This window comes from Oryzias latipes, chromosome 8, assembly GCF_002234675.1.
Source record: "Oryzias latipes chromosome 8, ASM223467v1".
In the NCBI taxonomy this organism is placed as follows: domain Eukaryota; kingdom Metazoa; phylum Chordata; class Actinopteri; order Beloniformes; family Adrianichthyidae; genus Oryzias; species Oryzias latipes.
Genome location: NC_019866.2, coordinates 3168606 through 3194575, shown reverse-complemented (window position 1 = coordinate 3194575; position 25970 = coordinate 3168606). Strand labels below are relative to the sequence as shown.

Sequence of the window (25970 nt, the reverse complement as noted above, 5' to 3'; positions counted from 1 at the left end):
CACTCCAAAGGGACAATTTAGTTTCCAATCTCCCTATGTGAGGCATTTTTGGACTGTGGGAGGAAGAGTCCCCCGAAGAACTGCCCCTGAGGAAAAACATGCAAACTTCCCACAGACCCAGCTGGCTTTGAACCAGGGCATTGCCCTGAGGAGACAGCACTAACAATTTTGCATATCAACATTCCGTCTCGTAGGTAAAGATCAATTTAAAAAAACATTAAATTCCTTGAGCCCTGAGATGGACTGACAAACTGTCCAGGTGTATTCCGCCTTTGCCTGACAGTAGTGAGCTCCAACAAGTGAATGGATGGATGGAAATTTTATTTGACAACACTGTCATGTTCAAGATCCATTTATTTTTACTGAAACTGACTCCTGCTTGTAACCATGAGTCTGGTGTGAAAAACCAGCAGGTAGCTTGGAGTCTGGTAATGGAGTCTGGTAATGCAAAAAAACCCAAAAACCTCGAGGTCCTCCTGAGATGAGACGGATGGACGGACAGACAGAAAGATAGATAGATAGATAAATAAAACGTATCCCATAGGTTTCTGATTGATGAAATTTGCCGTTTTTCGAAGAGCTGCCAATATTTGCACTGAAATACGTTTTGATACTCAAATATAAAAGAGTGACTGACATGATTTTGATTTTTTTTAAATTGCGCACGATGGCCGGGATAGACTCCAGCAGCCCCGTGACCCCGAAAGGGAACAAACGGATAAGAAGATGAATGAAAGAAAGAAAGAAAGAAATTGTGTTTTGGTTTCTAGAACTTTGCTGTAACTTCTAAAATGTTTTTATAATTTGTTTTGCTTTTATAATCATGGTTGTGATGTTCGATGTGCTTGTGTGTTTAGAGATTTGTGGATGTGATTTGGATTTCAGGGCCACCGTACTTTGAAGTTCTTGGGCCTCAAACTACAAAAGGTAAACTTCAAGAAAAACGCTCATGAAAGGTCCTAGATCTGCCAATGTACACATATTGTAAATCACAGTGTTGGTCCTCGTGGTGGTGATGTAACAGCATGACACATTACACAGATACACAACTGAGCATCGCTCTCCACTGCTGGAGAGGCGAGTAAAAAAACCTGGACATGCGCTGAACATCTGCAGTCTTTTCCAGGTGAAAGTGCGTCTCCTTCTCACCCGCTGCTGCCTGCTGCTATGATCAGGAGAGACACCCTGTCCTGGAAAGCGATCTGAGGGAGCAAAGAGAAGCCACGCTGCTTTTCATTAAAAATTCATCCTGTTTCGTACACCTTCAGGAATACAGACACATGAAGGTGAGCGCTCACGCACACACATCCACACAATCCCAGAAACCCAGCAGAAGAGAGGGGGGGAGGAGAACGGCAGCATGCTTCACTGGAAATGACATCATCCTCCTCACTGGACCAACCAACACCTTATTTATCCTCGGCCACATCAGGATGCAGCGATGATGACTGTGGCAACTTCATTTGGGCAAACACCTTGATTTGCTGATGAGCAAGGCATTTCTGTTTTCTGTATTCCTTTAATCCGGGTAAAAATCAGCAGCGGCGTCAGCAGTTCGGCTTTGTCTCAGAGTCACACTACCTATCGCTAAATGAATAATTGAGCGTCAGCTTTTTCCTGACACCAGGTTTAGATCATTTCCTCTCGAAGAGCTTTGCAAAATAAACAATTGAATGTGCAAATAAATAACAAAAGGAATTGGTTAGAAGTCGAGCAGACAGTTGAAATGACATTCTGACTCATCAATAAATCTCAAAGAAAGATGCCAACTACACACACTAATATTTGTGTTGTGGCTGTGAGGGTACAAGCAGGTCAGTGGGGTCTTTAGGTGGGAACACTCCAACAATTAGTGTTTTGTCGTGTTTGGCCATTGACACAAAGGAGGCTCCTCAACAATGTTTCAGTGTCTTCGAACCACCAACTCTTTTCCTGCACCCAGACTCCACCCTTTTTAAACACAAGTAGCTAAAATAACGGCAAAGCAATAACAATATTAACTACTAGTTAAACTCTAACCATTATCCTGACAAATACTGGTCTCAGAAATAGAGATGAGAAGAAGTAAAGTAGGTGAGATGGAAAATGAAAGTGAAAGAAGAGGCAGATGTGTCCATTAGAAAACGTTAGCATAGACGAAGGCCAAATCTGAATTCACTCACTACCCCTCTGGCTCCTCCCTATTGCTCCAATTTTCCGACTTTGTCCGAACTTTTTTTTTTAAGGGAGAGCCGTAGGATGGGCTCCGTGAGCCCCTTGACCCCGAAAGGGACAAAACGGCTTAGAAGATGAATGAATGAATGGTCTGCTCTGAAGTACATAACTTTACATCTTAATATATTTAGTTTTTGTTTTGGCATGAGTATTTTAAATTGTAAAACCGGTGTTGGTATGTATTTTCCGAGCGCTAGCAGCTACACGCCAACATAGATGAGAGACTAATGACGTCATCGAGCGATGGTCAATTTTTTCCCATCTCTCCACTTGAAGGGCTAAACGTAGGGGCAGGAAGAAGCCGTAGGGGTAGGGAATGAATTCTGATTCTGCTTAACTCTATACCCTGCTAGTTTAGAATTATTGGCAATGCCAGCCTCCACAAGAAGACACAGAAAAGGAGAAGATAAAGTTAGAACGCTAGCTAGGAACTTGCAAGAAGAAAGCCGGTTTAACCTTTTTAACATTCCCCTTTTACATTCTTTATTCTACCGTAACTCTTAAACCTTTCAATACTCGCGGATTCAGAGGCAGAGAAAGGCAGCTTTGCGTAGTTATCTAACCCTTTACGGTAGTGATGTGTTGCATATCAATGCAAAGCCGATGACTCGGTGTCAGAATCAGCCGATTCACGTTGATTGCGTAATCGCTCCAGGGCTCAGCATATGATAAAGAGTTTATGTTCTGTAGGCGACATCTACAGTATTCAAGAGTTAACAAGCATTTCCTCATAATATAACCCCCCCACACACACACACACACACACAAACACACAAACACACATCTCAGTTTAATCACTGCATCATGTGAAGGCACCAGTACAAACGACAAAGCCAAGAAGAAAACTTGGAGGGTTTACTTACGACTTCAATCATTAACCTTCAGGTTAAACAATCCGACCATCTGCTCGACACAAGTGTGACAAAAAAAAGCGACGTCCTAATCAGTTATGCGAAACGCACCAACTTCTAAGCTGAGAAGTGCACCACCCTGCTCCACCCACACTCCTAGAACTTGAAATCGTCCTTCCTTCGCCTCCTCGTCATCTTTGAATTGAATCCGTTTCCAGCAGTCTCGTTGACAGATACGCTCTCATTACAACTGTTTGTTGTCCCAACAGCACCATTTGCTGTGACAATTGGGTCTGCCAGGCCTGTCGACTGCAGTAAATACTCACTCTGGAGAGCAATAAACACGACCATCTGAGCAGCGTCGCACTGACAGGAGGCTCTGATGTCCTCAGAGCCCTCAAGGCCAAAATGGCGCCTTGGGGACTTTAACATGGCCACCAAAGGACATGAAAACATCCGCTGCCCCAGGCAATAGTGGACTTTTAGTCAAAGTGACCAGATGCTTACTAATACAGCAGATCTCAAATAAAAAAGGAAGCAAAGTTGTCTGTAATCCACAGGTGTAACTATCAAGTTTTAGTAAAATGCATTTAGCCAATGGCTGTGTTCGAAGGAATAAAAAAAAAAGATGGATAGTTAGATGGTTGGAGACTTCATTGTGTAACGGACAACCCATTGTTCACTTGACAAACTGATCTGGCTCCAGTTACAATTGTTTTTTAAACAAATCCCTTGATGGAAGCTGTTGGTCCTTTGGTTTGAGCACTTTGGCTCAGGATGGATTCTTCCACATTGATGGGATCTACTTTTTTTTTTGGAGTCCTTTAGGAAACACCTGCAGGAACATGGCGCTTTCCAGACATTAATGTAGTTATGATGGCATTATGCAAGCTGCATTGTCAATTTAATAATAATAGATAGGTGGGAGTTCTGTCCTTTATTTTGTTTGAAGGGGTTTAAACAGTTAAATGATAAAAATACAATAAATACACTGTAAAAAAACTGTTGATTTTACAGAAAATAACTTGCAGCTGTGGTTGCTATAACAAATCTGTAAAAAATTGTGTAAGCAACGTTACAGGGACTCTATAAATATTGCATAACTTTATGTGATAATTTACACTTAAAAAACTGTCATTAAAACTCACAGATAATAGTCACATCTTAGAGAACATGAAGAATTTTAAGCTTAATTTGACTAATATAGTAAGTGAAAATAACCCCAAAAAATAGTTCCACATAAAACAATTACTTAATTACAGCAATGCCATGTTACACGGCCTTGAAGGGAGGGTTGTGTGTGCAAGATTATTATGTTGCATTTATATATTGTTGTGTAAAGTTGTTTACATTTTTACTGCATTTTCTACATTTTTATTCTGAGAACCACTACTGCAAAATCGTTCCCGTAAAAACAGCTGAATATGTTTCTCCTTTTCATCTTGTTTTTTTCTTGATTGTGATTGGCTAATGTCCGTTATTCAGATGATTTACATTCTGAAAATGACAGTGAGTATTTAATAATGAATCATATGTAACATTTCATGTGAACACAGATTTAATGCCGATGAAGGTTTTTTAAAAATTATTTTTCTGGTTTTCAAATATGAAATTCACAGTTACTTTGGTAAAATGTATATACGTGTATTTCTGTTTTTATGTAAAGAAATAGAAAATATTCTATTGCAGTAAAACTTTCATAGCATTTTATGTTATTATCAGGGTTGGAGGAATGCTCGCTGAGTGGTTGGCCCTCACATTATCACCTCTTCAAATTTGGCCATCCTTGCAAAAATTTGGACATCTTTGGATTAAAGCATGGTTTACTAATGTTTTCACTTTTTTTTTAAGGTAAAATTATTCAAATGGCTCATTATTTCCACCAACTTATAGTAATAGCGTAGATTTGTATGTTTTCTTTTCGTTGATCTGAAGTTAGTTAGTTCATTAGTTAGAGGTTAATGCTGCAATAAATAAAAAAAAAAAATCAAAATCCAGCCTGTGACTGCCTCTGCTCTGTGATGCAGTTTAAAAATTTGGACAACTCTGTCGGAATTTATTTGCATCATTCAGCAGAGAGAAAAAATACCAAACATCAAATGCCAAAGATGTCAGACACCTTAAAAAGCTGCATATTTGCATTTCAAATTAAATGACACATGAATTAATAGGAGCCATCTGCACGGGCTCACCTTCATCGTCTTTCAACTTCACTGTGGTGCTACATCAGGTTGCTTGTTCCCTTCCTCCACTTCTTGTGGCCCTTGCTCACTCCTCCATCTGTCGCTTCCTGACTCGCCCGTGCTGGCGTAACCTCCAGCCGTCCTCCTCTGCCCTCCACCCACTGGAACCTCCAATCTATGGCTCACCTCGGTTGAAGCTTCAGACTTCACGTTGTTTTTTTTGTTTTTGTTTTTTGCTCTTTGGCTTGGACAATGGTCGCCGAGCTGTCAGCAGCTCTCCCACTGGGTGCTAAGAGGGCTTTGCAGAGGTGGGAACATCTCTGTCTCCTCTCCTCAGCTCCATTTAAAAAAAGATTTCCTATAAAGGGTTTGGCTTAATGGAAGTTTTAACCACTCAAATATTGAATTTGGTACCGTATAAGTGACCAGAATAAAAGAAATCGCACGTCCTTTCAAAATCTTACAAATAAATAAAACAAATGTGGATTTGAGCTGGGTTTGTGCTGGTATCATGTTTACCAATCTCCAAGATTTGTATATAATTTTAATTAAAATGTAATTTTAAAATGTAAATGTAAATAATTTAATATTGAGATTTGGTGCAGATATCTTTAAAAAGCTAATAAAAGGTAGGTAAAAAATATCAGTTTGTTTTGCCAAATAAATTCTTAAAATACATGAAACTAAACCATTCAAACTCTCTTAAGAACAAATAAAATATTTCTTTACATTGATGAAAAATTGTGGCATAGGCTATGAGTGCTTAGAAAAGGTGAGAACTCTCGGTTTTGCTGTTGAACTTAGAAAGTAGAAGCTGCCGTGTGTGTGCTCGGATTTTCTTCCAAAGTTGAGGTCGAACTGAAAATAATTCCTTAAATTTACGATGCAGTTGAGTCAATATGCAGTTGATATGTGATTTTATTTTTTTTTTTTGGTTGCCTGAAGCTAGCTAACGTCGATTTTACTTGCAATTAGCGAAACAAAATTTGGAGATTTCCCAGAAACCAAGCACACATGCCAGTACAAATGAAAGGATTGCATTTTGGTGTTTGCTTGTATTGATGATTTTTTTTAAATTCTTTGTCAAGAATGATGCAATGTTGACTCAAAATCTGAGGGGGGCAAGTGTTGCCCTCTGCCCCCTGTAGCTCTGCCCCTGGTTTTATGGGTTTAGGTTCTCAAATCTGAAAAAGTTGGAAATCCCTTCCTATTAAAAAAAGATCAACGTTGGGTAGAGATGCACACCGGGTGCCGATATCTAGTCAATAGGTTGGGAAGAAGAAGTTTAAATTTGACCCCTGATATCAACTTATCCCAAAACTCACGAAAAGTGGGAATAATGAAAACAGTCCGATAACAGCATGGTCCTTTTTGGGCTCGGGCCATAACTACATAGAATGCTAACTGCTCTCACACGACACATCCATTACACAATCTGTAGTGTTATTGCTACAGCTATTCCATCAGCATTAGCATCAGCGAGCCGTGGCACGCACAGCTGCCTGTAGAGCGGACTCTGCCTCGTACCTTCCCTCCTCTAGATGATGCAGCGTGTTTGGTCTGCGTTCTGACACAAAACAAATACACTGTAATAGATTGCAAATGAAGTGCACCAAAGACACCACCAATTAATCAAAAGCCAGATTGCTGTTCCGCTGTGCCATTTCTCTGCAGTTGCAAAAAAAAAGGAAGAAAAAAGGAAATTGCACCTTCTTAAAATGAATGGATTGTATCTGCAGTTAATTATCATTAACTGCTGGGTCTCTTTGGGAGGTTTCTACAGCTTAAGGACACAGCCGAGGACACGGAGCACAGAGTAGCTGTGATGGAATCGCACAACTCGGCCTGCTGGTAATTGCACTTCCATCGCGAAGAGATCAATTCTATGTAATCAGAGTGCAATCACACTAAAAATCGAGTGGTTATTCAAGCCGCTTTAATGCGGAAGCTGCTCATTTTCAGAAGAAGCACACATGTTGGATGCTGAGCGTGAAAATGAGACAGGAGTTGGGCCAGTGATGAACTCTGAGTCTAGAACACGGCAGTGCAACGTTACAGCAAACATGAAACAGCAGATCATTCCAACTTGTCCCTTCGTGGTCTTTTTTTGTCTGCATTAGTTCTCCATAAGAATGAAAATGAACATCCAGCTCTTTTCTCAGGAATGAAGACTGGACGCTGGTGTTTTAACAAACAGGGACCCAGGTCAGACAAGAGAACCTGGCAGTTGTTAAAACACTTTTTTAAGTTGACGATTTTTGAACATTCACTTACATGGGAATTGGACTGAGTGACCCCGCCTCCCATGGACCTCTATAGAGAAATAAACAGCCATTACTCAGTCATTCTGTTGGTCACAATGACCATTCTTGGTCTGATGCCTTTTTTTTTTTATTATGTTCTTGATCATTTTTATATTTTTTAACGATTTATTTTCTTCTTTAGTGCAAGTTATTCAAGTTATAAACTGACCAATCAGATGACTCAATTAAAGTAGGGGGAGCTTGCCGCCGCCTCCACGTCTAACATTCCAAACATTTGACAGATTCTTCCAAGCCCACTTTCAAGTGGCAGGAGTGTGGACTTTCAACAAGCTCACTCCTGATTGGCAAGAGCGGTTGCCATAGAAACGTTGACTCAGACCAAACACTGCCTACTGACGACATCTGGCTCCAGCATGGCGGTGTCCATATCGAAAAAACTGGCCACTGAATAGACTTCATTTGGCGGGAGCTGGAAATAGACCATTACGGGTGTGACGTCATACTCAGTCCAGTTGTCAGATACAGTCAGCGGAGCTGCCATTTCCTTCAATATTTGTAGAAACATGTTTTTCCTGATCTGTATGGTTGGGTTTAAAGAGGCTCAAAGGTGCTGAAGTTGACTCAGAGCCAACCTCTGATGGAGCGGGGTGAGTGTTTGGACCATTTTAAACATCTTAGGGTGGTGGGGGGTGGGGGGTTTCCAGCAGATGGGGCAGCAGAACCTCAGTAGAATTGAACCTTTTGAGGCCAATTGGTAAAACATTTCTTATTAATGAAAGAACTTTGATCCTCCTAACAGATGCACCGGTCTGTGTTTATACTATTCCTTATAGAATTATACTAAAAAATACGTTTTTGTAATCTATAATATTAGCAACCAACACAATCCAGTTAGGATCAGTTTTGCGTTTTAGAATTAGGTGCACTTTAGAGGCAAAAAGTAAATAAATAAAAATACTTTTTGCAATGCTTAATTGTTTTAGGAGTTATTTTTCAACTCTTTACCAGCTGCCTGAGCTGCGAATTTTAAATTTTTTAAGGGCATTCGCAAAAACTTATAAAGGTTTTGACAATAACTGATTTACCCAGAAACAAGTTTAAAGGAAGAAGGTTGAAGATGTGAAGTCAACTCTACATCGATATGAATTCCTTCTAGCATCATTTGACCTTTAGCTCCTGAATTTTTTCTTTAACCCTTGTGCTATCCTATGGGGTCAAGATGACCATTGACGTGTTCTCCCTACCATGACAAAGGTGGATAAAGGTGGAAAGATTTCATGTAATCCATGGACACCAGTGAAGATCATTGAAGCAAAAAGGTTCAGCACACTGTCTAGTGGGTCTAGATGACCCAACTCCCAATGTTAAAGTGCCTAGGATAGCACAAGGGTTAAAGTCTGTGGATCACACATTTACACCCATTCATTAGTAGTTTTCCGCATGGACTTAAGCTGTTTTGTTTATGTGTGTGTGTGTGTGCAGAAAGTAAACTTCCATGAGGCATCGTCCCCATCCCTCTATCATGCTCCGCTAAGCTGTGCTGCCACACTGTATACTTACACAAATATTAGCCCTGGGTATGTTTCGTATTGATTTGTTCTTTGGTCATGTAGGATAAAGATAGACCCCACCCAACAGGACCCACTGCAGCTAAAAATAACACAAGTGAATGAGGTTTCACAAATCCCTCACACTCGGTCCGCTCTGCTGTCTGGGACGATCAAGATTTGGATCAGACACTTTTTTTATTTTATTTGTGAAGCTTTTCTTCCTCTCCTCTTTGCTGAAGCTTGTTGTGTTGTTTGGTTACTTCTACTCAACAGAAGTGATGCTGAAGGGAAGCAACACCAACGATTGCTAATTTACAAGCTAAATGCAGTGAGTTTGAAGCTGTGAAAGGTTGCAGCTAGACTGCTGCATTCTCACACTGAGGCTGTACTTTGCAAAGATTCATGGTGAATAAAAGTATTTTCAGATTCAACACCATAATGATGTCATGAAAACTTCACAGATTTGAACAACCTACAGCATTTTGACAGTCTGTCAATAGATTAGGATGAAAGTCCCACTCCTTTGATCTATTTTCTGTGTCATTTTGTTGGACATAGTTTCTGCAGAGCGGCAGGAGTTTATCAGAAAGTCACCTCTCATTCGTCGGAAAAACTGTTGGCACTGAGTAAGCCCAGGCCTCATCATATATCTGTTTACAGTCTCTCCCACTAGCTTACAGCCCCTTCACGAAAGCAACTTAACATTATCAGTGTAACAAAAATGTTAGAGCTTTCCAGCCGTACAGTTTTAAACCCGATTCCAGCTCCAACAAGGAAAAAAAAGACGTATATGGATCTATTTGTCTACAGGTGGATCCATCAGCATGGAGAAGAGCTTGGGGTTCGCTGATTTTAGCACCTCTACATCACATCTACAAGCTTTGTCCACAGGCATTTATTTTAATCTGCTCCTGATACACAATTTAAATTAAGAAATACTCCAAAATTAACATTTCAGCATAATTTTCTTCAATATGTCCTTTATCATCATAGAAATGCTGCAAGAACATGTTCAAAACACACACAAATGAAAGATTTTCATCAGATTGGATCAATAAAAATGAATGAACAGAGTATTAACCAGAGACCTACCCCAACAACAACAAAGAATCCCAGCCATTCAAACAGAAAACTCACTGAAAGAAACTCTACACAATTCTGGTTTCATTGAGAATATTTTTTTTCTGCCCCTGCATTTGGACCATGCCCCAGATGACATGCCATGTGAGAAAAAACTCTCTCTGTCCAAATGGACCCAAAAAAAATTAGCCCATCAGCCCAAAATAACACAAGTGTTTGCCAGATTTGCCGGCATCAAGGAAATCCACATCTGGAGATGACAGCTGTGTCAGAAACACGATTCACACAAAGGCTTTTCTCTCAGAAAAAGTGGGTCTCATGTTCTGTTTGGACCTTTTGCTTTACTGTCTCTCTTGATTTCATCTTTTTAGTGACTTTTAAGGACGTAAACCAACAAAGAAGGCACCATTTTTGTCGGTGTTATGATGGAGAACGACAGCGAACAGCAGGTTTTCCAGCAGCACAACCAAAGGTCAGAGATCTGCACCGATCTCACACCGTTCCCGGCCTCTGCTTAATTCTGTAATGGCTGCTCTGTAATTTGGCCTCAGTGGGTAATAGAGAGGGCAAAGTGGAGAGCAATAAACTTGTTACGCTTTGCAGCAACTGTGTGCAGTCTCGGTGGAGGCAGGAGAGGGCAAAATGAATCCCATCCATCGCCGGCTGCAGGGCAGAGTGACAGAGCGGTGTAATAGAGATCAGTCACTTTACACAGGCTGTTATCAGATGACGAGAGAGGCAGCACTGATACTGACTCAGGCCCCATTTCAGCTCCAACAAGTGGTCATGACGTTGTTTTGTGTCCGCGCTGGCCGGAGCGTGTGGCTGTAATGCAGCTGGATGTGGAGGGGATCGGTTTCATGATGTGTGTAATGCCACTTTAGGGCCGTGACATTAGCCGGGGTGGGCCGGCCCCAGCTGGGTAATCCTCATCAGATTAAACTATGAGACTAATCCTGCTATTTTATACTGCAATGCTCTGATACATCTGCCTTTATCTCACCCCCCACCCCTCTGACATACAGCACATGCATGTCTTTTAAACATGTGGACAGACACTCGTGAACTTGTGAGGATATTGAAGGATAAGCATCTAATGAGCTTCATAGGCTTCTGTCTATTCTCTTTGGGTTTTTTTTTTGCTTGTTTGTTTTTACTGTATTTTAGGTCAAATAAACCAATGAATGAATGATAAAGAAGTTAAGCGTGTGATAAAAATAACCCTCCACTCGCCATTCTAAGAAGAGGTAATGCCATTGCCAGACAAAGAGGAAGTATCTGGAAAGTAGCTGATGAGGATTGAAAGTATTACTGCTCTATGCAGGAACTTTGCACTGGGCCTGTTTTGACTCTTTCTAGGACTGCAACAAGGAAGCAACAACAAATCAGCCCAAACTTCGAAGTAACGAGTGATCATGTGATTCACAGACTAAACCCTCCCATGAGGAGAAAGAGCAGACGGGCCTCAGATTAGTTAGGTGGATGTAACTGAGTATTCGTCTGTCGTTTACTCTCATTGCAAGAAATCACACTCGGGATCCTTAAGGCCCGTTCACACCGGGACGAATTTCGCGCGCGATTTTCGCCGACGTTTTACGCCTTGTGACTAAACAAAGGGCACCAATGTGAGTGTGGACACCGACACGAAAAACGCCACGTGTAAAAGTGTCATTTTTTAAAAAACGCCTCGGGTTCGTTTTTTTGGTTTGACGCGCCGCGTCAAAAACTATACGACCAATGAGAACGGCGCTTTTGCACACGTGTCTGGAGCTTCTGAAGTTACAGTAAAACACAACTTGGGGGCGCTCAAACACAAAACTGCCTTTCTGAGCACACATACCAGCGATGAAGATAGACGCCAAGTAGCGTCTACACTGCCGCAAAGAAATAATGACGGACATTCTAAAATATCCCCGAAAACGCTCATGATACATTTTCAGCTCTTGTTTTTATTTTTATTTTTTTTTATTTACCAAGGCTGTGTCCCACCAAGGTAAGGTAACCTAGACCAAACCCTCCTCCTGATACATGATACATTTTCTGCTCTTGTACCAGTCGATGAAACTCCCCATGTTCTTCTCTTCTCGTAACTATGGGATGTACCCAAAATCTGCGTCTTTTCCGGCGTCTTTCATCATTCAACAGAACTATAATTTCTTCATCGCTGTAACTGGAGCGGAGCTACTGGTGCTGGAAATATTCATGTTTTCTTTGTTTGACTCTGACAAGCGCGTAAATACTTGGCTTCTTCTTCTGAGTGAAAAGCGACTTTAAGAAGCGTAAAGTTGCGCAGCGCCACCTTGTGTACAGGGGTATTTCTGTTTTACATTAAGCGCCATCTAATGTCAGGGACTGAAATTGCATGTTCGGCTCATCGTCAGCGAAAATCGCCTAGGTGTGAACACAAAAAACGTGTTGAAAAACGCTGGCGAATAATGGCTGGCGAGTATTCGTCCCGGTGTGTACGGGCCTTTACTGTCTGCAGAAATAAACCTTGACACAACCGCGCTTGAATTCCTTCACTTCTCACATTTTGTGCACTGTATGACGTGTTCTCCATTGTTGTAGAGCTGTCCGAATCTACAATTCCAAAATCCAAAGCCTCATTCGATTGGTGAATATAGACCACAATGCATTGCATTTGAACATTTTTGCTGAGTGAAATATTTTGACTCTTTTTTTTTTTTCTGAGTAAACCATCCATGTTTTCATCATCAGGGCTGTCCTGCACCAAATAGTTTTTGGGAGGGAATTTAGACACAGTCAAAACAAGCATGCTCCTTCTTCTTCATTAGCTAAACAAGCAATCTAGTGTTTGGGGGTGTTATTACAGGTTTCTGAGCCCTGCGCAGAACCTCCCCCCACCTCCCCCAGCCTTTGCAAACACTTCATGCAAAATTAACAGAAGAAGAAGCATCAAACACTGGAGTTCACCATTTTTCTCCAACGCCTCGTCCCTCTCTGTGCAGCCTGCAGGTGAAGATGTAATGAAGATGAATGATGCAGCTTAGCAGAGCAGCACACCTGGCAAGGTGAAGGGTGGGGGTGGGGGTATAGTCATGGCTTTTGGAGGTATCTCAGGTTGGATGGGGGAGCGATGGCCTCCAGGGGGCGATTCATCAGCACGACACATGTTTACTTGCTTAATCTCTCTCTCTGCAGCTGCATCTGCGCTCCCAGAAACAGAGTCCTAAACTTCTGTGATGAAACGCAGCCTGAAGACGGCCGCGCTGACGACCAGTGTGGACGCAAAGCCACGGATTCCAACACATCCGCTGGTGACAATTTAAAATTTTAATGAACGTTTTTTGGAGTCGTTCATTAAACAATGAAAAAAATGCTTCACTCTACGGTGGCCCAGAAGGGCGAATCACATCAACAAATCCCTCAACACAAAAAGACTTTGAAGATCACGACGACAATACAAAAAAACCAAAAAGATTTTGTGAAGTAAAAGTAATTTTGAAATGAACAAAAAAGAAACAAAATAAGAAACGGGAAAACATAGGTTTTCTGGGACATCACTGATCGGATGATGGGTTTTGAAGAAGAGAGATGGCCAAATTGTGGTAAAGAGTTGACTGATCAATCAACTTTTCAATAGATCTTTTTAGTGGGCGTGGTCAGAATCTTGAAGAAATATCTTATGTCTGAAGATATCGCCAAATAACTTTAAAAGATGAATAAATGTCACCATCCAATCAGTTGTGTATCATTAAAACTACTTTTTCTAGTTTTTATTTTAACTCTTTTCTTATTCCTGAAATTTTCGTTTTGTTTTTCTTTGGAATTGTGTTTTGTTTTTTTAAGTTTTGGTTTTTGGAATTTTGTTTTGATTTCTAAAATGTGATTTGTTTTTTAATATTTGTTTTGCTTTTTAAATTGTTGTTGTGATCTTTAAAAGGGCAAAATCAACTTTTTAGGCGTATTATAATGTTCATTCCTAACAAAAAGCCCCAAAGCGGTATTTTGATCCATTCATTTGGAAGGTATTCCTCTAAAAACCTTTCAAATTTGTTCCTTAGTGTGCCAAAGGTAATATATCATCATTTACTCTAAAAAGGTTTAAGGAAACCATGACATCGGCCCTTTAAAGTCCCACTCCGATTATCTTTTGATCTGTTTTCAAAGCGTTCCTGTGGTTTCTTAAATTATGAGGATGCCGTTTTTAGCCATAACTGAAAAACCTGTCGTTTACTAGGACATAGTTTCTGCAGAGCAGCAGGAGTTCAGCCATCATCCATCTGTTTACACGTTCTCCCACTAGCTTACAGTTTCTCACAACCCCTACTTGACATTAGCGGTGCAACAAACGTGGCGAGCATCATTGGAGCTATCCAGCCGTACATTTTTTTAATCAGAAAAATGCTACAAGAACACGTTAAAATCCCCCAAAACACAATTTTCCTTGGAGATTCTCTTCAATATGTTTTAGCTTGCTGAATTAATTTGCACTTCAGGGCCACCGTAGATTTTTGAGGATGATAATGGTGAAAAATCAAATCAAATCAAATCTCCCATTTGTGTCTGCATAAAGCTATGATAAAACCGCCTGTGAATCAAAACCCTCGTTTTGATCCTTTGAAGCATCACTAAATGTTAAGTTTTGTCCACAGAGTAGATCTGTGTCTGGATCATGAAGAGGAACACACACACCCACACACACGCACACACACACACAGATGGACATAAACTGTTTCAAAACACTGACAGTTGAACTATTATTAGCTAATTAGTGCAGCTTGTAGCGTCACATAATGGGTAATGAGCAGAGAGTGGTAGTTATGTTCCAGTTAAACCGTCTCTTTATGGGCCACAATAAAAATCATCTGATATTCTGGAAACCAATCGGATCATAGGAATGCCGGGATCTCTCCCCGGAGAGCGCCTCTCAGGATGATTCATGCTCGCCAGCCCCCTCTGACCTTTAATAATGTAAAAGTCTTTGCACTTGGAGTCTGGCTGTAAAACATATAATTAATGTTGGAAAGCTGTTTTGTAACTCTTTTCTTTCAACGGATGCAGTTAACTCTAAAATGTTGAGATCTTCCTGCTGGGAGTTTTTCTCTCTGGTTCTCAAGAACAACTCTTGAGGAACAAGTGAGGTGAATTTTCTTAGCAGGTTCTGCTAATAGCAGGACTTAGTTGATATTTTCCTTAAATTGATCGTCTTTTGATCGATTTTCAAAGCGTTCCTAGTAGTCTTTTAATTGTGTTTTTTTTTGTTGCCAAAATCCATAAACACCCATCAAAGACGTACATAGATCAATATCTAGAAATGCATCAGAATGAAACTTGTTATTTTCTACGTCACAAAAAGGATGTTTTTGTGTTTCTTTCCAAACCAAATTTTTTCATCTGTTCCTAATTCAGATTGATTTGAATCAAGAAATACTCAAAAATGCATTTTTAAGCTTAATTTTCTTATATGTCCTCCATCGTCAGAAAAATGCAACGAAAACATGTTTGAAACACAAAAAATACGATTTTATCCGAGCAGGTCTTTAAAAAAATTGCTTTTATATGAATCCACAAATACGTTTCTGACATAAGTTTGTCTTACATCAATAATCCTTGTCTGAGCTTTCTAGTTTCAGCTTTTTCTTTGCATAATTGGACAAATAAAATAGATTTATTGAAACCTATGAAATGGCTCAAGGATATTGCCTTCAAAGAAAGTCATAAAAATCAACTTTAAATCAGCAGAAAACATCTGAATTCAAAGCATTTGCTCTAACGTTCAGAGAGCTGCAGAGGCTGCATTCCTGCAGCACCCAGTTTGGGTTTTCCCAGGTTCTCCAGTCCGTTCGTTGGTTATACAAACACGAGCGTCGCCCACCTGTGTCCACTCTGTGAGGAGGATGTGTGGGCACGCGCTGCCAAACACACTGTGTGTGTGTGTGTGTGTGAGTCCGCTGCTGTGAAAGCAGCTGCTTTGCAACCTCAGTTGCTGCCTGATCACAAGCAAACTTCATTTAAGAGGAGCTGTAGGAGAGATGAAGACGAGCTGAAATGGAGCTGAAGGCTAATTAACATGTGAAACATTCAGCTTCATCTGCCTGCTTATCTGAGACTCCCTTCAGCTGCATCCGCTCTGTGCTCTTTGATTTAAAATGTTCCCACTACCTATAATTAAATGTACTCGCTTCTTAAGACCCCATTTCCTGAGCAGGAAGTCATTTGAATTAGAATTTAAATGAACGTGACCCCAGTAAGTACATGCGGTGCCCCCATTTTTCCACTCCCTTGCCTCCCCTGGGTATAGGATCATTCATGAATCACAAATGACAAATCTGGTTTTATTTTCTGCCATTTTGAACCTTCATTCGAAGGACGGCGTTCTCTGAGCTCAAACACACACACACACACACACACACACACAAAGTTAAGCGTCTGGACTTCATCCTGTTTTGTTTTCTAACTAAGGGACCAGCCCAGATTAAAGCTCGCTGCTGTCACACTTGCACCTGGGCTGTGGCGACGTCGCGCTCGGGCGTAAAAACTGAGAACTCTTTTCCCAGAAACACATTCATGCCAGGTGAAAACACAGTTTTCTGTTGATGCCACCTGACAGGCTTCTCAGGTACAGCTAAGGTGTAAATGTGGCGACCAGCTGCAGATCTTTCTCCTTTCAGTCCGTGTTATTGTTTTCATCTCACCTGAAGTTGGATGAACAAAATCCGCCAAACTTTAGATAAAATCAGACGTGGAGGTAGCAGATTTTTCACGTTTCCAACTGTTTGATGGGAAACTCAAAGATGTGTTGCTTTTTGTTCTCCTAAAATTGCACAAGCAACATTATAATTAAAAACAAGGCAAACATGACAGCTCTGATTGGACTTTCACAGCATAATTTGCTTTTTTCCTGGAATATCTGCAAATGTCAAAATTTGTACATGATCGTTTGTGCTTTGTTTGCCAAATACGACAACTTTTTTTGACAAAATAAAATGATCAGATGTTTCCATCTGCTAGTATGGCTGAAAGTTTGCAAAACATCAAGTCCAGACAAATTTACACTTGAAGATGCCCAAAAAGATTGACTTCCTTTTTGAATAAACTAAAAAACACAAGGATTTAAGAATAATACTGGTGTTTTCACAAATGAATGTTCCAAATACTATACAGTTAGCCAAGAAGGGCGTTTGTCAGTCTGCCTCTCGCAGTGGAAATGTTTCCATGATGAACATTACAGACCAAACCCTTGCAGTGTCTGTGACTGACAAATTCATTCATTCACACACAGGGCCACAGGGCTGCTGGAGCCTATCCCGGCCGCCCGTGGGCGAAGGGAGGGGCCATCCCGAACAGGTCGCCAGTCTGACGCAGGGCCACACAAATCACACACCCAATACACACTCACAGGCACACCTATGGACAGTTTAGAGTAACCAGTTAACCTATGAAGCATGTTTTTGGACGGTGGGAGGAAGCTGGAGTCCCCGGAAAAAACCCCAGCATGCACAAGGAGATCATGCAAATTCCACACAGAAAGGTCCCCCATTGATGTTTTGTTTCAGATCCCCCAGCCGGGACTTGAACCAGGGGCCTTCTTGCCGTGAGGGTAGGGGCGCTAACCACTACAACCCCTGACTAATGCTTTTCGTACTTTTAGAGTCTGTTGCGTACAGCTGAGCTTCAAAAGACACAGAAACATTAGGTCACTTCTCCAAAACGAAGAATACTTTGAAAATGAGTGGCAGAATACAAGCGGGGGGAGAGGGGCATATAGTGCAGAGATTCAAACCCCCACACAATTCAGCTTGATCCTTTTTGATCCTTTCTCGCCATCTTTTAATCTGAGGTTAGAATTGTCCCCACATTTAGAGTTTTTCAAAGATATTTTTCCATTTTACATCAGATTTTGTCAAGCTTTTGCAGAAATGTAGAAGAGTGAAATCAGCCACGGACGTCGCAGCTAAAAAGATGAGCAGATTTGTAACACTCTTTGCCCCAACAAGGTTACAGCCTCTCTGTCCAAGCATTGCCCCCAGTGCGTCCACTGGGGCATGACAGGAAACAAGCTGCCTCCTTCTGACAGGGCAGACGTTGGAAGTCATGGAAACCTACGCTCTGTTCAGCAGCTCAGAAAGTACAGACAGGTCAGGGGTCACATGACAGGAAGTGCTGTTGTCATCAATCTGTCCGACAGGTCAGGCCACTGACAGAATTTCGAAGCACTTATTCTTCAATCCTTCACAAGTTCAGATTACCTGCAGTTTCTCTGAATTATTGCTGAAAATGTTCTTCTCTGTTCCGATTGACTCAAAGCTTTTTTTTTTTTTTGAAAAATCCTAACCTTTCCTTTTTCGCGCTGTCATTGAAACTTTGAGGACATTTATATACAGTTTAAGGTGAAATTGAGACATTCAGGAGCTTCCTCCCCTTTCATGTGAGTTTCAGGTTCCGAACTGGAAGTTCTTTCTCTTTATAGAACAACAACCAAAGCAGAGTCTTCGTCATTTGAGATTTTGACTGAAAAGAAGGCCAGAAAAATGATTGCTGTCAAAGTAAACAAAGAACTAAAAAAGGTGTTACGCTGATTTTCACAGAAACACCAACAAAGCCGATAAAAATGCACCAAAAGCACATCTTTCGTTGGACAAATGTCTTTTAGGTTCATCTCGCCAAAAACCTTTGGGGATTCAACAACATTGAAGGTGGTTCACAAGCAAATTCTTCATTATTTGATGTTGAAGTTGAGCATGAAAAGCATCTACAAGAAGCTAAAATACTGAATTTTAGACACTTCTGGTTGGATTTGCACAACTTTAACCTCATGAGACAGACTGGACCTTCAAAAATCTTCTCATTCGTCCAACAGAAGTCGGTTTGGTCGCCGTGTCTGCTGGAATTCTGCTTCAAACCAACAGTTTCCAGAACTCCTCTGCACTGAGGACCATCCAGCACCCGCTGACCTCCTTCACTGTTTCAGGAGGGAGAAGGGTCTTACCTTCCAAGCAGCACGTCCTCCACAGGCCCGAGTGGGTCATCACCTCCTCATTCTTCTTGCTGGTCTCGTTCTCGCTCATGGACTTGGACCTGCAGACTCCCCGGGAGTACAGCCAGTAGTCCGTGCCGACCGCGATGGTCATGAGGCTGAAGGCCGCGAAGGCGCCAACCGTGGTCAGCAGCATCTGGACTCCGCGGTCGAACAGACCCATGTTTCCGCATTCCATGAAAGGGGAGCCCCCTTTCCTCTTAATGTACAGGAAGTAAATATTTGAAAATTTACGGGACCAAACCAAACCGAAAAAACGGGATATACTCGAGCGGAAGGAGAGGGAAGAAGGAGGAGGAGGATGCGGTAGGAACCTTATGGTTGCGTTTGGGTGAGGACTCAACAAGAGAAAATCTGACAGTGGAAGTTGGGGAGGTGGAAGAGGGAGAGACGGGGCGCCTCTCCTCTCTGTTGGCTTTACTTTTCCACCAAATGCAGAAAAAAGGACCCCAAAAAAAGTGGGATGCAGGGGGTGGCGGCTCCTCAACAGGCCTTCAGCCGAAGATGCAGCTCCACACCACAGCAACGAGGCGATCCGAATTACAGCACTGAGCTGCAAGGATTAATTAAAACCTCTAGAGATTGGGCTGAGCCAGCAAATGGACGTGAGAAAAACAGTGGTTTGCTCTCTGCAGGCTTCTCCCAAAACAACCTGTTCGAAAAGAGGTTGGATGTTCATGAGCTCCAGAGATAGAGGGCTGATGGTGCCGGAGGAATGGCAGGCTTACAGTACAACAGTTCAGTGATGTCTGGATACTTTAGTCAAAGGCTGTAACGTGAGTAAAAATCCAGAAGTACAGCTAGATCCAAGGCTAATCTGAAGACTATTAGGCATTTATAGTTTTAGAAGCGTTTAGTCAAAAATGGAAAAAAAGCAAAGAGATAAGCGGAGGAAGGAAACAGCAAGCAAATCTATCATTTTAAGGAGAAAAGAGGAAAAAAACGAGTCGATTCAAGTCCCGCTCCTTGGAATAAAAAGCTAATTCCTGTGTGTTTTATAACAGCCTGTTGTGAGGGTCAAAAGGAAACCTTCACCTCACAAATCAAACCGGCGAATTGCGGAAATCAAGACTCGAGGATTAGAATAATTAATCAGGCATAAAATGATGCTCGGAAAGGAAAAACCGCTGGTTTTTACGCAAAAAGAGACAGAAAATGAACCAAACTAACAGCTGCGCTTTTCCTTTTTTCTAAAATTTCGATCCCCAGTTTCCATATGTAGCCCTATAGCTCTGGGAAGGTTTCCGCCGAAAATGGGGGTCTGCGGTGAGAGGAAATTCGGTCGTCGACGATCCGGAGAGAGCGGAGAGCATCCAGCAAGGCGAGCCGACCATCACTCGTCATGGAGCCGGCAGGAGGAGGACGAGGAATCGGTGTGGGCGCCGCCGCAGCTGAGGATAAGTCTTCGATGGATGGAGGAGGAGGAGGATGGTGCTGATGCTGCTGCTGCTGCTGCGGCCGCGAATGCTGCCTGAGTATCCAAATGAACCGTGGCAGTATCACACCCAGGACGGTCCCGCTTGTAAAGTAGCCCTTGCGCCATGTAAGATGAAGAAAATGAAATCAAATGGACGTTGCGATGCCCCTGTTTTCCCTCCTCCTCCTCTTCCTCTGCTCTCCTCTCTCCCCCTCTCTCCTTGGCGCTCTCAGATGGAGGTTTGGCCGCTTTGCAGAGGGAAAAAAAAGCTTTATTACACAATCAGGAGAGCGAGGCGCGCAGATCCGCCGCGGCGTTTCTGCTGTCACGATGCGAGCCTGAGCTGCGCTCAAACACCCCCCTCCTCCACTGGTGCTGCCTGATTTCTATGTTTATACCATCATTTTAGTTTTGCAGATATTTTTTTATCTTCCTCCACCACGGTTTTTTTTTCTTCACGCGGGGTTCAGAAGGCCCACGGTGAACGTGGCTGCGCTGCGTGCGCGCGCGCTTGGCGCTGCAGCATTGGATCAGCTGGTTTCTGGAAAGATTTAAGATTTTTAATTCCGTTTCTGAGTGGCGCAGGAAGAGGTGGGATGTAGCGATGATGCTCTCAGTCACTCAGTTCCTCTCTTTTTTTTCTAAATGAGGGATCATTTAACTGCAGCCGCGCGCGCATGCTGTGATTTACGGATTTATGGCTCATTATTATTGACCGATGCAATTGTTGCAGCTGCCTCCTCCGCACTCCACAGCTCCTTTAGGTCATTCACGTGATGCTCCACTTCATTCATCGCCTTTTAACTCGCTCTCAACTCAAGAAAGGCCGCAATAAACAAGCTCTCCGTTTATTTTCCCCTGACGTGCTTGATCTGATAGACCTCAATCATCAGCAAGGACGAACGGCCCAGTTCAAGCAGGATTACTATTTTAGTCTCACTAGACGTTTTATTGTTTGATCTCACGATGAATTAATGAAGTGCTGTGTAAAAATTGCGCAGTTTTAGCGCAAAAATGTGGTGCTGAAAAGACAGCTCCCTCCGGATCTCATTGTGGGCTTTGTCGCCCCCTGCTGTTCATATTTAGCAAGTGATGGACGTTTATGTTTTAGTAAAAAAAAAGATATAAAAGCAAACAACCAATCAATCCTTAAAGTATAAATATATAAACTTCCATAGAAAATGTAAAAAAAAAGAACTAAACTCGAAATTTAAACTAATATTATTTATGTGGAATATACTTTGCATCGATTCTCCTCATTATTGAAGATTTGTGAAAGTAAAACACAAACAGAATGGAGGTCTGGGACAGTAGATCTATGCGATGGTTTTAGTTGAAAATGTTGTAAAGGATGAGAGAAGCAGAGTGTCTCCTGCAGATTTAATCACTTTAACCTGTAAAAACAGGACTGGCCTGTCAGAAATTCAAATTTTATGAAGTAAGCAACTATAAATGTCTACAGAGCAATATTGAGTGTACAAAATGTTTTACTTTTGGACTTCTCAAACTGAAGTTTGATTCAGTATTATCCAAAATGCGATTATAGATGTTCAAAAACTGACATATGTGGCTAAAAAATATTATAAGTAGTATATAAAATGCATGTTCCCCCCCTGCATGCGTGGGTCTTCTACGGGGACTCCGACTTCCTCCCACCGTCCAAAAACAGACTTCATCAATTGGTTGCTTTAAATCGTCCCTAGGTGTGAGTGTGCATGAGGGTGTGTGATTGTGGCCCTGCGACAGACTGGCGACCTGTCCAGGATGTCCCACAAGTGGCCAGGATAGGCTCCAGCAGCCGTGACCCCAAAAAAGGAATGAATGAAGTATAATAATGAGATATTATAATTGCATTCATAATCATGAAGAATTTGCAGTCAAGTAAAATAAGAAATAAATTGAAAACATCATTGATTTCATTTTGACTCAATGAAACCTCAGAATTCTGGAAAAACTTTGAATCTGACAAGAAAAAAAGTAATTTGGAGACGGAAATATTTTTTTTTGTCCTTCAAAATAATAGGTTCAATTTGTCAAGATGCTAAATTTCCTTTTATATAAACATTAAAACAGAAAGCAGGAATAATTGTGAATGAATCGTGAATGCGCTCAATCATTGGTTACAAGCTTTTCTTGTTTTGATTTCACATGACTTTAAACAATATTGCGACAACATTTTTTTATTTTTTTAAGATTTGTGTTCAAGATGGATGTTTTTGCTGCTTGGGGTTGGAGTCTGGACGGATTTCGTCTTGTCAATACGGCATGCCAGTGCTGTAAAAGACTAGCTCCTATTAAAATTGTGCTTTTAAACATCTTCTTGTGCTATTTTTCTGACGATGGAGGACCAGTATAAAGAAAGTTAAGCAAAAAAAAGCACTTTTGAGTATTCTTTTTTCAAATTGGAATCAGGAGCAGACGAAAAAATCCAGTTTGAAGAAATTTGTCTTTTCAGAGGTAAAGTTCCAATGAACTCCTGCCGCTCTGCAGAAACTATGTTCTAGAAAATGACACAGGTTTTGGCCTTTTGCCTAAAAACGGCATCATCATGATTAACAGACCAGTGGGAGCGCTTTGAAAATAGATCAAAAGATGATCGGAGTATTTGTTAAGAGTCCTTAGTGATTTTACAGAGAATAATAGGAGATTATGTGGCTGAGCTGGATCTGAATAGATTCCTGATGAGGGGGGGTGGGTTTATATTTTAATTTCTGTCTCTGCAAAGAAGTAAAATAACTGAAATGTGAAAACGTCATTGTTAATTCTGTTTTTCAGTGACTTCTTGGTAAAAAAAAAAAAAGAAAAGAAAAAAAAAGTCAGGTTCAGTCAGATTCAGATTCAGGTTCAAAACCTCTCTCTGAACAATAACGTTCAGCAGACTACAATGGGAGGTGTGGCAGGAAGCATGAGAGGAAGAAAGTAAACACTGAGTTGTGTGACGATGACGTGACAAAACTGAAATCTGAAAATAATCTGAGCAGATTACAGACAAACTGAATCCCAACACATCCACACACAACACTCTGCAGACTCTTGAATGAAAGAATGACAGCTTTTTCTTCTTCTTCTCGATAGGATGAAGCCCTTTGGTGGGACTTTGTGGATCCAGATCAGCGTTGTTTTGTTTCTTCTAGTGTTGATTTTCCTGTGATGAAGTCTCGTAAAGTTTATCTTGAAGTTAAATTGTGATGTCAGGACTTGGTCTTCTCTTGTGGAAATATTTCAAGAAGAAAAGAGAAAAAGTTCTGATGCCATGACAGAGGTGGTTTTAAGTAAAGGGAATGCTGGTGATCTCCCACGGCCTCATATGAGGGGGGGGGGGGGGGGGGGGGGGGGGGGGCAAAAATAATGTCTCCAGCTTTTTTTAAATGACTGGTTATCTATACTAAAACCACTGATTTCAACGTGAAATTATTGAAACATGTTCCATGTCAAATTCCTGCTCTGTTGATAATATTTGTATTATTGTATGTAAGTAAGAAAATGCAGGATGAACAGTGGGCGAAACCTAATCTGATGCATATAAACACATTTATGTTTGCATAAATTGAGTGAATATGCATCACTACCCAAGTTTCTACAACCGTTCCCAGACTCAGATTTGGTAACACATGACCATGACCATGACATGGGTGTCCCAATCATCTGAAATCTGCTGCTGCCAAAGTTCATCATAATTGTGGCTTGTTCTCAGCCACTATGACACTTAGCACAATGTTTCTTCCATTCTCATGGGGTTGCAAAGGTCCAGTGTGAAGGCTATAGGCTGAACGAGCGTTGAAGAATCCGTGTTTAGCATGTTCTAGAACACGCATCACATGACCAGTGTGGACATAGCATGAGAGGAAAGACTAAAAGAGGGAAAGAGGACTCACCAATCACTAGTATGAAGTGATAACTATTGATATCATATTAAAACATTAAATCTAACAATTGTTTATGTATAAGATCAATTAAAAAACATTATCATTATACAATTTCTATTAATATAATTCATTACATAAAAATAATAATAATTGATAAAATAAGTTAAATAAATTAAATAACTATAATTTTTTGTTTTGTTTATTTGTAGTTATGAAGGATTTTTGCAGGTTACATTGTCCGACATACAATATTTGTTTTTGTTTTATGTTCTTGTTTATGTTCTTCTTAAAAAGTTAATAAAGTAACATACATTTTATTATATATTTTTTTGATTGTATATATACTTAAAAAATGAAAAAAGGTTCCTTTCGTCCAAAGTGCCAAACTGGCCATGACCACCTCTGTGCCATGACTCCGCCTTAATTCAAAATCACCTAATGAATGTGAAATATGGTCTCTGTTGAGTTTGTTTTGCTTTGATCTTCAATTAGAGACATTCTAATTTGTTCTTTTTTGTCTCCTAACACTTTGTTTTATAGAAAATAACTATATTTATTTACTCGAACAGGGACAGTGCACATTGGGAAGATGGCCAACTGTCCCTGCTACAGAAACAAAACCAAAACTCTAAAATTCTTGGCGGTGGACAGGTGTGACGCTCTGCGCTCCAACTGAGCATGCGCAGCCCCATGACGGTTCCCTTTAAACTACCTGTATAGACGCTGCAGACAGAAAGCCTTGAATGGCATCAACAGCAGCTCTAACATGAACTGTATTATTGTCGGATGAAAAGTTCTGGCCTGTTGATTCGAGCAGAACAGCTCAATGAGTTATATCGCTAGAGTAGACATCACGTGATTCCTCATAGGAGGAGAGCACCGCCATCTTGGTGAGGTCAAGTCACTGCTGGATTGCATGCATGTGAACACATTTTTTGAAAATGCCAGTTCATTGTGCGGGTTTCAACTGCCAAAATCGGAGAAATGAGTCCAAGAAGGAGGAGGGCATAACATTTCATAGGTAAGTAGTATAATTTTTTTTCCTTTTAAAGCTGCATTCATTAATCGTACACATGTTGACATGCATGATGCTGCAGGGCTATTATCACCATGTAGGTATGATGTTCGTATAATTTGCTGTCGACATAAATGTTAACTTTATTTTGTTAAACCTATATACAGTATACTAGAACAAGGCTATTATAGTAAAATAGATTTATACGTTTCTGACTCAGTGATTGAACTTTTCTTGCAGGTTTCCAATTGATTCAGACAGAAAAAGTGGGCCTTAGCTATCAAAAGAGCTAAACCAGATAGATTAATGTGGTACCAACAATGCAGTCGGTCTATGTTCAAAACATTTTGTGGAAACACATTTTGATAAGACTGGCCAGACTGTTCACTTGAAACCTGACACCGTAGCATCTGTGTTACACAAATTGATCGCTCACATGACTTATTATTTATATATTGTTATCATTTATTATGATGATTGATGTATTGTTTATATATTGTTATTTATTATTATTATTATTGAGTTATTG

At 40.9% G+C, this 25970-nt stretch overlaps 1 protein-coding gene across 1 annotated transcript in view; it reads right to left on the bottom strand.

Annotated features, from left to right (window-relative positions):
• The window catches only part of LOC101166629 (voltage-dependent calcium channel gamma-2 subunit), a 70605-nt gene extending 49771 nt beyond the window's left edge, over positions 1 to 20834 (bottom strand). Inside the window, exon 1 of the mRNA XM_004071158.4 lies at positions 19096 to 20834. Within this exon, the coding sequence (XP_004071206.2) occupies positions 19096 to 19321 (226 nt within the window). The 5' untranslated portion in view covers positions 19322 to 20834. The remainder of the gene's footprint in view (positions 1 to 19095) is intronic.
• Between the last annotated feature and the right edge of the window lie 5136 nt (positions 20835 to 25970).